This window comes from Drosophila gunungcola, chromosome 3R, assembly GCF_025200985.1.
Source record: "Drosophila gunungcola strain Sukarami chromosome 3R, Dgunungcola_SK_2, whole genome shotgun sequence".
NCBI lineage: Eukaryota > Metazoa > Arthropoda > Insecta > Diptera > Drosophilidae > Drosophila > Drosophila gunungcola.
In genome coordinates this window covers 20,413,071-20,428,433 of record NC_069139.1, presented here as the reverse complement: position 1 = coordinate 20,428,433, position 15,363 = coordinate 20,413,071, and the positions used below count along the sequence as shown (strand labels likewise).

The 15,363-nt window shown below is 40.0% G+C and overlaps 2 protein-coding genes across 6 annotated transcripts in view; one reads left to right on the top strand and one right to left on the bottom strand.

Annotated features, from left to right (window-relative positions):
* Positions 1-12,441, bottom strand: part of LOC128252596 (uncharacterized) — a 37,362-nt gene extending 24,921 nt beyond the window's left edge. For 2 of the 5 annotated variants that reach the window (XM_052980405.1, XM_052980408.1), the window contains exons 1-2: positions 7,788-8,022; positions 5,744-6,633 (exon numbers count right to left, since the gene is read on the bottom strand). In XM_052980405.1, the coding sequence (XP_052836365.1) occupies positions 5,744-6,409 (666 nt within the window). In that variant the 5' untranslated portion in view covers positions 6,410-6,633; positions 7,788-8,022. Of the gene's footprint in view, positions 1-5,743; positions 6,634-7,787; positions 8,023-12,301 lie in introns of those variants that run through there. The other 3 variants (XM_052980406.1, XM_052980407.1, XM_052980409.1) reach the window with 3 other exon arrangements.
* Positions 12,442-13,053: 612 nt separating this feature from the next.
* LOC128266356 (BUD13 homolog) lies at positions 13,054-15,147 on the top strand. The gene has a single exon (XM_053002828.1). It carries the CDS (start codon positions 13,128-13,130, stop codon positions 15,087-15,089), a length of 1,962 nt encoding a protein of 653 aa, XP_052858788.1. The 5' UTR covers positions 13,054-13,127; the 3' UTR covers positions 15,090-15,147.
* The last annotated feature ends 216 nt before the right edge of the window (positions 15,148-15,363 follow it).

Below are 15,363 nucleotides of genomic sequence, written 5' to 3'. Positions count from 1 at the left end.
AGCACCAGACCTTTGCATTACCGTCAAAGGTGAGCGAGACATGGCAAGGCAAGGCAAGGCAAGGCAAGGCAAGGCAAGGCAGGGGCAAAACAAAAGCCCCGGCAAATCGAATTCCAATCGAAAGCGGGTGGTAAGCAATCGTTAAGCGTTAGCGAGGGTGGCTAGTGTGAGTCCGGTAGGTAAATAACAAGAATAAATAAAAATGCACGTCTGCATGCGGTACGCTCCATTCCGTCTCGTTTCATTTAGGGTTTGTGGCTTTGACAGACCAGAAAATGAAACCGAAACCGAAGCCAAAACCGAAAACGTTGCGAGGAGTTGGCCGGCGGTGCGAACCGTGAAGAATGTAGCACTGGAGGCCAGTTGGTAGACCAGTGAATCGAACCACGTACGTACCACGTACCTATGAGCAGGGCAATCGCTCACCCACACTGTTCACATGCTCACATGCTCACATCATAAATAAAAACTCCCCCGCCCATCATCAGTGATTTTTATGAAAGATGTAGTAGTACTTGGGTTCCCGTCCATTGTGCCCGTGTGTGAATTGTGTGTACGCCCTGTGTTTGCGCCTCTGCCACCTAATTGAACCGTTCAAATTGCTCTATAGAATCAGATCAAAACAACCCCCTGATAATAAGTCGTCCCTTGTTTGTATTTATTTGCCCGCCCTCACCCCCACTTTGTTCTGTAGTTTCCCAGGACGTGATTTTCATTGTCAGACGTTTTGGTTAATTAAAGCACTGTCCAAACACAAAAGGCTCATTGACTAAATGTTCCACTTTGGTGCGTTGGGTGTGAGATTAGCGATTTGTTTGGAAAATACGGTTGTGATAAGCCTAAAAGCACGGCAACAATCAAATAGGTCGACCGTGATCGTTTTGAATTCGGTATCTGCGTTTTGAGATTAGTAATTTAGGTATTATAATTGAAACGTAATAAGCAGGTAGCAGGCTCAGGGAGAAATAATAATAAAACCGTAATTACTACAATCGACCTTTCAGATTGAAAACATTTTCTTGAAAACGGATATCAATGATGCAAATACTATTGATATGCATTTATTTAAAATGACGTTAATCACCATAATAAAGGTAGGATCTAGCATTTGATTACAATTTATAAAAGAGTAAATGACCTTAGATATAGAATTTTAAAAACGAATTAGCCGGCGATTAGAGCGCTCCGTTATTGCTTTAATTGACTAGCTCGCAATCTGGAGGTCTATCGTTCATTTCAAATAGTCGACGTCGTAGTCGTAGTCGTTGTTCATCAAAAAGAGGTCAGGCACATGAACATGACGCAACGGAATATTGCTTTGATTTTGTCTCGTCTCGTCTCGTTTCGATCTGATCGGTTCGCACCGCACAGCTTTGTTGGTCCTATTTACTTTGATGGCTTCTTAATTTATGCGACATGTTACGAGCTCCAATTTAAATGCGGTAGCCGCTTTTTATTCATATTTTATAAGGTGGTAACTGATTGCATAGGAAACAACTCCGGCAAAAATGCAACAAATACAATGTTGCCAAATACATACTATGTAGCTTGCAAACTGGAGCTGCAGCAAACCAAAGCCAACAGACATAAATATCGTTTATAATTGGCTGGCCATAAAACTATATCAACAAACACCCAGAGCCCCAAACCTGGTTGCAAATTCGGATGTGTTTTCCTCTATTTTTCGTCACACATTCATGGGAAACTTATGTACATATATGTATGGTTGTCAAGTCAACAAAGTGTTCAGAAAAGTAGATAAGGTAGTGCCCTGGTGGCCGCCGAATTCACAGATTTAATCGCGTACCCCACAATGTTAAACTTGAACCACGATACGGAAAATTCTCTCTTGACACATATTTTTTTTTTTTTGGTCGAAAGGGGGTACAAAAAAACAAAAAAAAAAAAAATAAAAGAGAGACGGACAAGAAATGTTCTAGTTTTTAATCCAACCAGAAACTTTCCCCGAGGCTACAAAAAAAAAAAAATGTTTACAGGCCTGGTAATGTAATTTAAATGTTTTTTGTCTGCTGCTGCTCTCATCACATTTATGGTATCTTCGAGATCACATTTCGTCGTGCTGCCGACGAAATATAAATACATTTACACCAACACACTGTGGGGTCTTCTCTAATTTCTGATTTCTGATTTCGGGGAATTGCAGCCGGCACATGCACATAAATTAGTACTACAGATTTATTCGACGTCGGATGATACGCGTGTAATCATCATCAACGTCAATCGAAGTGCTTCAAAATGCCCACGGCAATCGGGCAAAAATAATACTGTTCATCACTTAATAATGATAAGGTTAACCATATCGATAAAAGCGTGTCTGACTTATATGATCATCAAAGTGCATAGATACTCCAATCTAATTGCCAGTGTCTATATTATCTACACTGTATTATGATGGATTGCATTTTATTTTAATATATGAATACATTTATATAGCAGTTCCACCACCACATGTACTATTTGAGTGTCGTAAAGCCAGCGTAATTGCCTGGCGGCCTAATGAGAGATTTGTCCAGCAATTAATCCGACTGGTGGCTTAATCGTTGGCTAGGGGCATGACTCCACTGATGATTGAGAGGCTTTTGCCCAAAAGTAAATGCAATGAATACGGCGGCTAACGAACGAGAGTGAACTTTGGCGAGGCGTGTGTGTTGTGTTGCAAAAGAAAGTTTGCCATGCTAAAAACGAAAGTTTTATTTTGTCTTTCAATTCGCAGGCATTGGAATCCCGGAAGCGGTCTCGCAAATTATCATACAGCTCGATTCACACTCAAGAACATCATTTGTGAGGCTGCTGCTCAATTAAAAGCAAATCAAGATAACAATTTAACTGCAAGATCATAAATCCGCCTTTGTGGCGTGCCAACGTTCCATATCGTTAAGTAATTTACACACCTCTTGTGTTTTTGTTTTGTTTAGCGTCTTTTTGTATAACCTAATTACGTGGCATTCTCGCAGTTCCATCTACATTAATTCAGGACAACGCCCCTTGAATACGCATTTGAATTTCTAGTAATGAATTTAAAATCTAGCCGAAAACTGGACAGCTTACAGCTTAACTCATTTATCATTGCGTTTTCGTTTTGAGGAACAATAACACAACATCGCCTGAGTGAGTTAATGCATATGATTGGCAGTTAAATTGTATAATCAACAGCCAAGCAGTGAGTGAGTTCGAGTTCGAGTTTAAATCCGATTGCCAGTTTCAGTTTCAGTTTCATTTTCAGTTTCAGCTCGATACGGAGTCTCCTAAGGTCAGAGCGTTTTTCATGCAACACCTTGAGAATCAACGGTCACCACCGGCGGCAACTAAAGCAGCTCAACGAATGGCACCACCACACCACCAACACTCCTCTTGAACCCCAAGGCGCGGACCGGGCTCTCGAAAAAATTAAACCTGTTTCCCATGCGACTTTTATTGGTAATGAGTCGGGGAGCACTCAGAGCCACAGTGGCAGTGGAGGTGGAGGTGGAAGTGGAAATGGAAGTCAGAGGTGCCGCGGTGTGCTGATGACTTGGGTGCGCTGACGGTCGTTCCTCAATGGGCCAAAAGAGAAATAGCGGGTGCCGTATAATTGGCCGGAAAGTAACGTTGACGTTGGCCACTCTCTGCAATTAGAAGGCCGCCATGAAGTCAAGATTTTAGCCGGTCCGGCCAGCAAGAACCCTCTCACTCTTGGTGGCCCAAAACAAAGGGCTGGCTCCACCCGGATTCGTTGAATGTTTATGGCGCCTCAGAGCCAGGCACACATGCAAACTTGGCTTACAGCTTGGCATTGGCACGCAATGTGGCATAAAGTTAAGAATAGCAAATAGGTAGCAAAAATATTTGCTGGAGTATGAAACAGCTTTAGTACACACTTGAAATACTCTTCAAATTTCAGATCTTTGATTTTCTACTAGTGTTCTTAGAAACAAGAAACCCGTAGAAAGTCTATACATTAAGTTGCACTTGTAAGATCTGTAAAACTAATAAGTAGTGTTTGCAATCTAAATCTGAGAACAAAACAAATTGTTTAGTTTTTGATAAGGCCTGGTCTGATAAGAAAAGAAAACAATTACACTGATTTATGCGTGATAAAAAGGAAAACAAATACCCTGTTTTACCCACGATAAGAAGGTAGCGCACAATAAGAAAAAAAAAAACAAAAAACAAAACTGAGAATGCGTCGCCTTTTTTTTACAACTTTCTCTTCAGGAAATCGAGGAGCTAATGAATGAATAAGGAACGTAATGTTTATACGTGACATGCGGAATGCAACGCACAGCTCCACACTTTCTTTTCATACATGTCACGATGACCTTTTTAGGTATGCCCACCGATTATGAATCTCATTTCCTTTCAGTCATAAATTCGACAAGCAATCGTTAAACGAAAAGGTCAGTGCAAAGAGCCACGATCTATTTAGATATTTAAAAAAAAAACCCCAACCCGATGAGTAGACGAAATAAAAAATTGGAACGCAGCTATCTTAGTGCAGCGTCATAAAATCCGGCAATCAAGTAGTATTAGAATAAATAAATAAAACGAAATACCGAAACGTGTTGCCGATAAGATAATGGATTATCTAAGAGCTCTTGATACACATTCATCTACATCTAGCACTGTCTCCTCTGCCCCAAAATTAATATTACCATATCGCACGTCTGGTAGCAAATCGCATGTGAAACGGATGAAACCTTTCTGCGGCATTATAAATAAAGCCTTATTTATTTACTCCTGGTTCTTGCAAACGGCCAGACAATTTAATTTATTTGCCTGCATTAGGGAAAATTACATATGAGGGGCCAGGAGATGGGAGATAGAGGCGGGAACAAAGGCACGTCAGAACACAACTAAGTTCTTCCCGTACTACGGATAGTGAGTCAGATGAGGGACTCGAGAATGTCTGGGGAATTTACACGCAAAAAAAGCAGGTTTGTAGCCCAGCACACAAGGGAATCCAATTAATTTAATTAATACTAAATAGTGTAACGTGTTTTGTCTTTACAAATTGTCATTTAAACTTTCCACGTGGTTATTATAAGATATACATATTAATTGACCTCTTAGTTTTGATTATAGTTATTAAATTAACACGTTATTTCGTCACATAACTTATTCTTGCTTGGTAAAAATAAATCAACGGTGTTTTTCCACAGGCAATAGCAAAAGAAGTTTGGCTAAAAAATAATTATTCTGGGTAGTGGCATGTTAAAAAAAAAAAAAAAAAAATTAAACTTATTCAAAAGTAAATTAAAATATGCAATTTTTTCCACAATATCAAACACCATCAAATGTTAAAATCAGACCGCTATGGGCGGAAATATGCGGAGACTTTTGGACACATTGCCCAACCGACCGATGTCAAAGTATTTTGAGATTTCAGTGACATTTCCTATTAATAGTAGGAAATATTCATTTCCTAGCCATGGAAATAGTGATATGCCATACAGTGCCGGTTCGAAAGAGTGAACACATGATTAGTTGAACTCAATGGTTGCAATGAACACCCATGCTCATTTTGCTATTTTTTGCTATTTTTGCTATTTCGAGCCTGCACTGTACTCGAATGCTTTTTTTTGCCAAGTGTCTGCATGCGTGTAGCTGAATAAATCACATTAAAAATTAAACACAACCCATAGAAACTTTCCGATATGCTATGAAGAGAACTTGATTGGGTGGGTGGGCGATATACGTAGTTTACAGTGGACAGTGGATAGTAGTGAGAAAGTGTGCTACTTACATTGAGCATCCAAATGGTCATCTCCTCGAGGACAATGTCCATGCTGCTGTGGGCCCCGCTAAGGGTGTAGTCGACGGCATTATCGCTGCTTCGCCCACGGGGAGTAGTAGTGGATGTCGATGTGGATGTGGATGTGGATGTGAATGTGGATGTGGTGGCAACTGTGGTGCGACGCCTCATGGGAGAGGGTGTGGTCAGAAATGCGGACGATGTTGCTGCTGAAGATGATGTAGCCATATCCCCGGGATTTACTGGATTTGCAGACAGTGGTGTCTCTGGAGTTTCTGTCGCACATGTTTTAGCCGTTGTTACTGATGATTTGTTTGACGCTGATATTGTTGCTCCTGCTCCTGCTCCTGCTTCTGCTTCTGCTCCCACTTCTGCTTCTGCTTCTGATGTGTTGGCCAATGTCGGTTGGCTGGCCTCAAATAAGCCGAGTAATTCCAAATCCCGTTTGCAACAGCAGCGGCAAATACGAGGCATTTCCACTAAATCCTCATCAGCCGGCAGAGAAAGTTGCTCTTTTGATGGCGGAATTGAAATTGCAGCTGTTGCACCTAGTTTTTCTTTCTCCTGTGCTGGTACTGGTACTGGTACTTGTACTGGCGCTGGTGCTTGTGCTGTCGCGCAGTAAAAACTGCTTCGTCGTTTACGGTTGGCACTCATTCTGTTTTAGTTTTTTGGCGGTTATTTATAAATTTTAATTAACCCTTTTATAGTGGTTTTTGGCGCCAGTTTTTCACACGTAACACCCACAAAATAAAATAGTCTTTGTTTGTTTGATTATTTAATTATTCGATTTTTTGATGTTTTGATTATTTTTTCTCTCTCTCTCTCTCTCTCTAACGATGACGGTGCTTTCGTTTTGTCCACGAGTCGACGGTGGAGACCTAAAAAACCAGAATGGGCCAGAAAGAGACATGAGAAACAGATCGGTTGAGAAACCTTTCGCCGCCTGAGACATGGTGCGTGAGTGTGTGTGAGTTCGAGTGTTCGTGTGAGCCAGTTTGCTTTAGTAGGCCAACAAGAAACCGAATCAGAATATATAACTTGCCACCAAGCTCATTAGCAGGGGAAAAACAAACGCGACACGTTCGTTCGGACTTTGGTTTTTCTGCTTTTCAGTTTCCAAATTCTACACTATACCCAGCCATTCGGTTTTTTCTTTTTCCAAAACTCTACACTAAGCACAGCGAGATTTGATTTGTGTTTTGAGTCAACAAAGCATTTTTAGGTCTTGTAGTCTACTTTTATTTCTACTTTTGTTTTAAAAAAACATAGTAATTTGATTTTCTGTTGTCGATTCGGATTTGAATTTTTTTTTGCATCAAAATTAAGTTTTAAGTTTACATAAAGAGAAGTAGTTTCAGTTTTATGGCTCTACACTAAACACAGCAATTTTATTTTTCTGTTTCTATTTCGTTTTTTGCTTCAAATAACAACGCGGGATTTGATTTACGTTTTGAGTTTTCAGTTTTCATTTCAAAAAAATTCAGACAATTTCAAAATGATGTCAAAACAAAAAAAATATATCTTTTTGCTTTCAGTTTTCAATATTCCATAAAAGTCTACACAAATGACAGCATTTCCATTTATAGATTTGTAGTTGTATTTAGAATAACTAAGTCTCAGCAGGAGGATTTTTGATTTCGATAGCGCTGCATTTCTAGTTCCGTATTTCAGTTTTCGGACCAAAGTCTACACTTTATCGTGGTGGAAAAGCTATTAACAGCTTTTGCCCCCCACTTCCGTTTATCATTTTCGGTAAAAATTCTACAAGCGCCCCGTAGTACACCTGCCCTTGTGGAGCAAAAATAAACTATATGTCGAAATTTCTAGCCTTTCGGATAAACTGCTAGAAAAACGATTTTTCGTTGGTTTTTTTTGTTGTTACAGCCGATTTGAGAGATTTTCTCGAAATGATCAAATTATTTTTGGCGGCGGCATTTGCGCTCGCACACTTGCACAATCAGACGGACACACACGCACGCACACACATGTGTGCGGGAATTTAAATTGATTAATTAAATGCAGAAAAACGCACACAGGCAGTCACCGGAATTAAGTACTACGGCCAGATTTCCGTTACTTTTCCAATTAACTTTGATTGCAGTTGCTGCACGAACTGCAAAGACGACGCGTTATGATTTAAAAAACTTTGCGAAATTGTACGATTTGATATTTTGAATTCTCCGCGCAGCGCCAACTCATAGTTTTCAGCGTGTTGAGTCTCAAGTGAACCGTCGCGTTTGAATTTTGAAACGAATTGAAACCGCCTTTGGGGGCGCAATCTGCTTTTGTTGAGTTTCGAAAAGGCGACGACCACAAACGAATCAGTTAACAGAAAATGTTAAAAACTAACAGAAATTATAACTTCTGTTAAAAACCATCATCAAATTTCTGTTAGGAAAACGTTGTTGAGAGAGAGGCGAGAGGACCGAGCGGACAAAAACCGCTATCTTAACAGAAAATGTTAAAAAACTAATAGAAATCTGAGAGGGGCGCACTCCGAGAGAGCGAACTGAAACCGCCTTTAGGTTTCGCAAATGCAACGACTGGATTCAACATGAACATAACATTTCGCTGCTAAGAGCTGCTCTCTCTCTCTCTCGCTATAGTACACCATGGGGCGATAAATTTACTGAACAATGCCGCATCTAAAGGAATTTGAGCGTGGACTCAAACCGTGGTGGGTTTTAAAAATATTTAAGGGATTAACCCTGCATTGAGGTAAACAAAATTTAAAATTTTTGTACCATAGATCGTACCTATAAATTATGAAGAACATGTAGTTAAAAGGCTTTTTCGGTCTTCGATCTGATTGGAATGTTAGAATGCTGAGATGGCATGCCATTGAACGCAATACATACTTCAACTTTCATACTCTTTTCTCAACTGGCTGTCTAAATAGCTATGTTCAGCACATGTGTTTTTTTTGTTAATTTAGTGTTGGCCATCAATTCAACTACTCAAATCAAAAGTACACTAATTTTAGGTTTAAAGATTTTAAGCTCTACCTTTAATTGCCAGTAGAAAAATTCCCAGTTAAAAGTAGATACAACTTGTTTAAAACATTAAAGATATGGGAGTTTACAAATTTGTGTTATTGCCCCGAAATTGCCATTGAATAAGCATAAATATAAAAAGCTTTTCGGTACATAAAACTGCAACATTAAATGTAAACATGAAACAAACTACATACATAGTCTAAATCTAGTTGCAAACTCAATTTTGGTCGCGTTTTTTGCTCGTTTATAAGGAGCCTATGCTGTTGAGCCCAGGCTTAGAAGTGATTTCACATTGTATGTTTACCGCTAAACCTACCATTAATCTAACTGCTTACTTGTATCTGTTTAATGCCTATCACTCTGTCTATGAAATAACTTTAAGGGGTAATACCACTCTGGCGGCTGGAATGGAGGCCTAAATTGAATAGTGATTTACGGAAGTATGAAAAATTAAATCAAATTACGTAGAGAGCTTTCGATTTCTGGTAAAAATGGTGGACTTAAACAAAAATTGGATTACTGTAAAAAAAAGCCGTTAACTGCTTTATTAAAAAATGAAACTGATGTTATTTTAAACCGATCCGTGCAATAGTCTGGATATCCGTCGAATTGGAAACAAAACAACAGATATTTTAACCTTTTCTGCCATAATTGACACCACAGGAACTATTGCATATTATTTGTATAAACCTAAAGTGGTTAGGTTAAAAAAAAATTGATTTTTCCGAAATTTTAGGGTGGTGTTACCTTTAAATGGCTTATTTACCTGCTGAAAGACATCGTCTAATTTATAAGCTTAACACTCTTATAGGTATTTCTTATTGTATAGCTATCCTTTTTGTGTTTTTCAGAATCATAACGCGGAAGAAAACAAAATGTATAAAAAACAAAATCAATAAAAAATATTAATAGTATTGGCTTAAAAAAAATAATAAAAAAGCCACGCAATTTGCAAGTTACTTTTCAAAACGAAACTTAAGGCGCTTTAGCTTTCGTAATGAGCCATTGCTGTACGTTTTAAAAGCAAGACAGAATGACACTTTCAATCTCTAGCACACATTTGGTTATTTTTGTAAACAATTTTTACATAATGAGAGTTCTAATGACAATTATTCCCGCTAGCAGCAGAGCAGCTGCCAAGAATTGATTCTGGTAGATTAAATATTATCGCTAGAAACAATTTCTTTGCCTACTTGCTTGCAACATGGGGGAAAGTTCTGCTTTTGTCCGCATCATAATTTAATATTCTCCTAAGTGTTGTTCTTTTAATTGAATTCTTGAAAGCGCGCAACAAAGAAACAAACAACTTACAGGCTTTTAACAGAGGAATAAGTTCAACTTTAAGTTATGCGAAATAAATGGTGGGGATGGAAATTTATACATCCGTACGATTAACTTCTGAAAATTTGTTGGCCCAATGGTATTGGGCCAGCAGATGGCATTCAAAGCCTAAGCGACGTATTTACTAAGTTTCCTTAAAGGCTTTTAAACTTTTTCGGGGGTTTCCAAATTGTAATGGCGCAGGAGACGATATGGCCTTACCTTAATTACTTAAATCATAATTTTCAAATGAATGCTTAAAGAGCTTTGCAAACTTCGCCCCTTAACAAAAACGTAATCTTATGTTTTCCCACCCAAAATAGAAATACAAATTGAAACAGTATATCCGTTTAAGTTTAACGTCCTCACAAAATCCAAAAAAAAACTAAGCAAAATATTAAATTGTAGAAGAGGCAATACCTTTTTGCTTTAAAAAATTGTGTTTGTAAAATGGGGTGTGTTAAAAAAAAGCAAACTAGTCCCCGTTTAAAAAATAATGGCCATTTAGTCGTTACAACCGAACTTAAATTGCAAATGAAAATAAACAGTGTACTAATTGATTTACTTTTATTTACTTGGCATGGTCGCCAGGGAAATTTATCTTAATGGCTGTATTTGGGTTGAAAAAAAATGCGATTAAGCTGGCAGAGTTTCCGGTGTTCATTAACGCAACAAATTGCCCACTTTGTTTTTGCAAGGAGCCATTTATCCGATTTTTGAAAAGTAACTCTCCCTTTGAGCATGTAACCGAATCGGAATTACAAAGGAAAACAAGCAGACGACTAATTGAAATTTATTTTACACCATTAGCAGGTCCTTTTACCTTAATATGAAATCATTGCCGGTGGCTGGGCTAGCCTGATTTAATTATCGTCACAGATATGTCATTATTTGCAGGTATTGTGCGCATGACAGTTCCGATACAATTTTTTTTTTTTGTTCGATGACACAAATCGGTCAAGGTCCTAAAACTTGAAAAACTACAATCTGTTGAACACGTAAAAGTATGTGAGCAAGTAAAATAAGCCTAAATGACTACGGTCCTTGAACTAATTCAATAGTTTCAGAACAACTTGACTGAACTATTATTGAAAAATGGTGCATATTTAAAGTTTTTTAAAGTTTAGAAATTGTCAACATTAAAGAAAAACCAATTGAGATTAAAAATATGTTTGAGAACCAATTTAAACTGATTCTGGAATAAGCCCAAATGACTAGGAGTCCTTGAAATAAATTAATAGTTTTAGAACAACTTGGCTGAACAACTTGCAAAACGGTAAAAATTACTAGTTTTTAAAACTGCAGATCTAGTTAACAAAGTTAAAGATTTATTCTGTTGTCAAATAAATAAACAAAAATGTTTTGAGCTCGCAATTTCAATTATTTTTGTTATACCTGCCAGCTTTTAGATACATTTATAAACGATTCTAAAACCCTTGTGGTTTCTGTAGCCCCCCGGAAAAACAATTTTTAATTCATCCTAAAAAGAGTGGAATGGAAAAGGTAGACCATTCCGTTATCTTTTGAAAAATAATAGAAAGCGGAATGTGGGCGGTATACACCTAAGCGCAGACTCGAACCCTTGACAAGAATTTTGAAAGGAATTTAAAACTATACAGACAGAAAGAGATGGAGATAGAGAGAGAATGCACGTTGCGGAAGCATCAGCTGTTTGCGAGACGGCACCAAAACAGAAATGGAGGAAGCAGAGGGAGACGGACAAAGGAGCGAGAGCGAGAGAGAGCACGCCGTGGGCTTTAAATTTCATGAATGCGAGCAAAAAATGCAAAAGAAATGCCAACAATGCAGAAAGGGTAATGGAGAGAACGAAACAAAAACAACGGAATATAATAAGGGGCGCTTTAAAAGCTCGGTTAAGCGAATTAATTTGCATGCCATCCCGCGTTCCTGCACTGAAAATGTGAATATATGTGGGCGCCCAGCCCTTGGCTCCGCTTGTCATTGTTATTGCTGTGTACTGTGCACCCTTTGTTTTTGCGCTTCATTTCATACGTCACTTTAGCACCGTCACTTAGTCCATCCCTGTCATCCTCGCATCATTTCGCAAAAAGGCTCTGGTACTGGAACCCTCGAGAATAAGGACTCTTCACATTGTCTCCTGAAGAGCAGGGCGTACTTGAGAATTTTCAGGAAGTAAGCCAAATAATTGGCGTGGAGCGGTTCGATTTAAATCCGCTCTAAGCAGCTTACTTCCGTACTTAGTACTTACATTTTTAGGAATCCTCATGGAAGTTAATCCCCCATTGATAACGCCGCCAGCAAGGGCCGGCGGCCGGATCGGCAACTCCCATGCAACACGATGCTTAGTTGCACTTCTTCTTAACACTCTCCGAAAGTCGAAGAACTCGCTGCTGTTTGATCTAACTAAGCGAATATCGCGACCAGTTTTCGCCTGTTTTTTGGCACGTATTTCTGAGGAAAGCACGCCGCACGGCAAGGAAACTTGGGGGAAAAATATTGTCTCTCGGAACTTAGAGATGGCCGATATATGGGTGGCGGGAATCCGGAAATTCATCGGAGCCAAAACTTGAACTGGATTTTTAGTAAATGCTTGTTCTTGTAAAGAGAAATAGCTTTTTTTGTCAATAAGTAATATAATGAAAGTTATAACTTTGTTTACATTTAAGATTTGGCTTACCTATCGGTAGAGCCGAAATCACTTTAAATTACAGTCCATCTCTAGCGCGCGCAGGAAAATATATTTAAATTACTTTTACAGAAGAAAGGTACAAGTTATTGAGACTTACAGTTGTGGGTAATCTATCGGTAATATTAATATTAACTATAAAGGTTTAATTTATACACTAATATAACTTGTTTTATACCATTAACCTAAGTAAACTAAATGTATAAAATTGTCTAGGGCTGCCAGATAGCTGAAATAGTTAACATTGTGCTGTTAGGCGCGGTTTAACAGCACTTGGCCATGTGGCATTTCATATAATTCGACCAACGGTCCTATTGATTCGCTTAGAATATTCTAAACGTAAACAACAATTTTGTAATTTGCCATTTGCCGCTTTAATTACCCGGAAATGTCCATGCAAAAGGCCAAAGTCATAAACCAGAAGGAGTACCTCAAAAAGTACCTCTCCGGCGACAAGGAGAAGAAGAAGAAAAAGAAGGAGAAGAAGCACAAGAAGGCCGCCAAGGTGAAAATCATCGATGACGATGCCTACGAGAACGATGACCGCGAAATGGACGAGGACCTGATACTGGGCGGCGAGGATGCTCCCCAAATTGTGGCCGAATACATCGAGGACGATCCCAATGCGCGCAGCAAGTGGCGCAACATCGCCGTCAAGGACGAAGTCAAGGAGGAGCACGAGGGATCCTCGCCAGCACCTGCCATTCGCATCAAACAGGAGCCCTTGGATGAGGAGCAGGAAATGTGGGGGCGCAAAGCCTCGGTAGTTAAAATTAAGGATGAGTTCTCTCCGTCAAGAAGAAGTCCTCCGGTTAAAATCAAGCAAGAAAGGGATTTGAGCCCAGTGAGGTCGAAAAGGCAACCGAAACGGGAACCGAGTCCTCACAGGAGGACAAGGGATCGATCTCCGAGTCACAGAAGGGCGGATAGCTCGGATCAGAGTCCTCCCAGAAGAGGAAGAGATGCAGATCAATCACCACCACGAAGAAAACGTAGAAACTCAAATCACAGTCCACCAAGAAAAGCCAGAAATGGCCACCAATCGCCACCAAGAAGACAAAAAGACAAAGATCAATCGCCGGCAAGAAAAAGAAGAGATTCAGATCAGAGTCCTCCTAGAAAAAGGAACGAGAAGTCATCACCAACCAGAAGGAGAAGAGATTCCGATCAAAGTCCACCCAGACGTCGTAGAAGTAACTCCGACCAGAGCCCACCCAGAAGAAATAGGAATAAGGATTCATCTCCACCTAGAAGGAGAAGAGATTCCGACCAAAGCCCATCTAGAAGACGTAAGGCCGACAATCAGTCTCCACCAAGAGGGAGAAGAGATTCTGACCAGAGCCCGCCCAGAAACAGTAAAGACGACGACCAATCTCCTGTTCGAAAGAGAAGAGACTCCGATCAAAGCCCACCTAGAAGACGTAGAGATGATAAGCAATCGCCAGCAAGGAGGCAAAAGAAAAACGATCAGAGTCCGCCAAGAAGACGACAGAATGAAGATCAGTCTCCACCAAGACGAAGACGCAACTCGGACCAAAGTCCGCCCAGAAAACGAAATAAATCCCCAAGTAGTCCACCCAGGAACCGTAGATCATTTAGCAAGGATCGCGATCAAAGTCCTCCGCCCCGTAATCGCTTCAAAGAAGAGAGGAAGAGTCGCTGGGCCAAGGCGTCGCCTAGCAAATCACTTTCACCGCCACCCACGCACAAGCCCAAATCCACCAAGACTCTAGATGGCAAGAAAGCAGGGCTGCAGGATGCGCAATCCTTAAAAAAGGAAACAGACGAAAGGCGGCGACAAGAGCATGATCTGTTCGAGAAAATGTCAACGGAGATTTCTGGCCGGGATGGGGAGGTACAGATGCGGAGCACTGGAAGAAAGGGTCGCAGGGCACGGGATGCAGCCAACGAGGATCCCGCCGAACAGCGCCGCAAGGAAGAGCATGAGAAGAAAAAGAAGGAGCTGTATGATCGTTGGGGCAAGGGCCTAAAGCAAATAGAAGATCGAAATACCCGCCTCGAGGAGATGGCCCATGAAGCCTCCAAGCCGGTGGCGCGCTACGCCAACGACGAGGATCTGGACAGGCATCTCAGGGAGCAGGAGCACGCTGACGATCCGATGCTGGACTATATGCGCCAAAAGCGCAAGAAACGCGATCAGCTGGACAATAAGCCGGTAATGCCCAAGTATGAGGGCAGCTTTCCAGAGAATCGCTTCGGAATCCGGCCCGGATATCGCTGGGATGGCGTGGATCGATCCAATGGCTATGAGCAGCGGTGGTTCGACAAGCAGAGCGAACGCCGGGCGATGCAGGACGAGGCCTACAAGTACAGCGTGGAGGATATGTAAATGTTCAAACCCATTAATTCCTCACTTGTTGCAATAAAGATTTCACAACTGCCTGTAACATTTTTATTATTCTATTTGTTTTTGGTATTTGCTAATGGGGTGGCACAACTGACATTTATTTGTTTAAAACAGTATTATTGAGATTTAAATTTTAAATTAAATATTTGTAGTTTGTTGGTAAATTCAAAAATAATTATAACCTCTTAAGAAATTAACGTAATTAAAATTCGTTTTGTCTGCATCTGATTAAATTTATTAATTTACTTATTAAAGA

Excerpts from the sequence above, each read along its gene's own strand:
- LOC128266356 (XM_053002828.1), top strand. The coding sequence starts at position 13,128 with ATGTCCATGCAAAAGGCCAAAGTCATAAACCAGAAGGAGTACCTCAAA.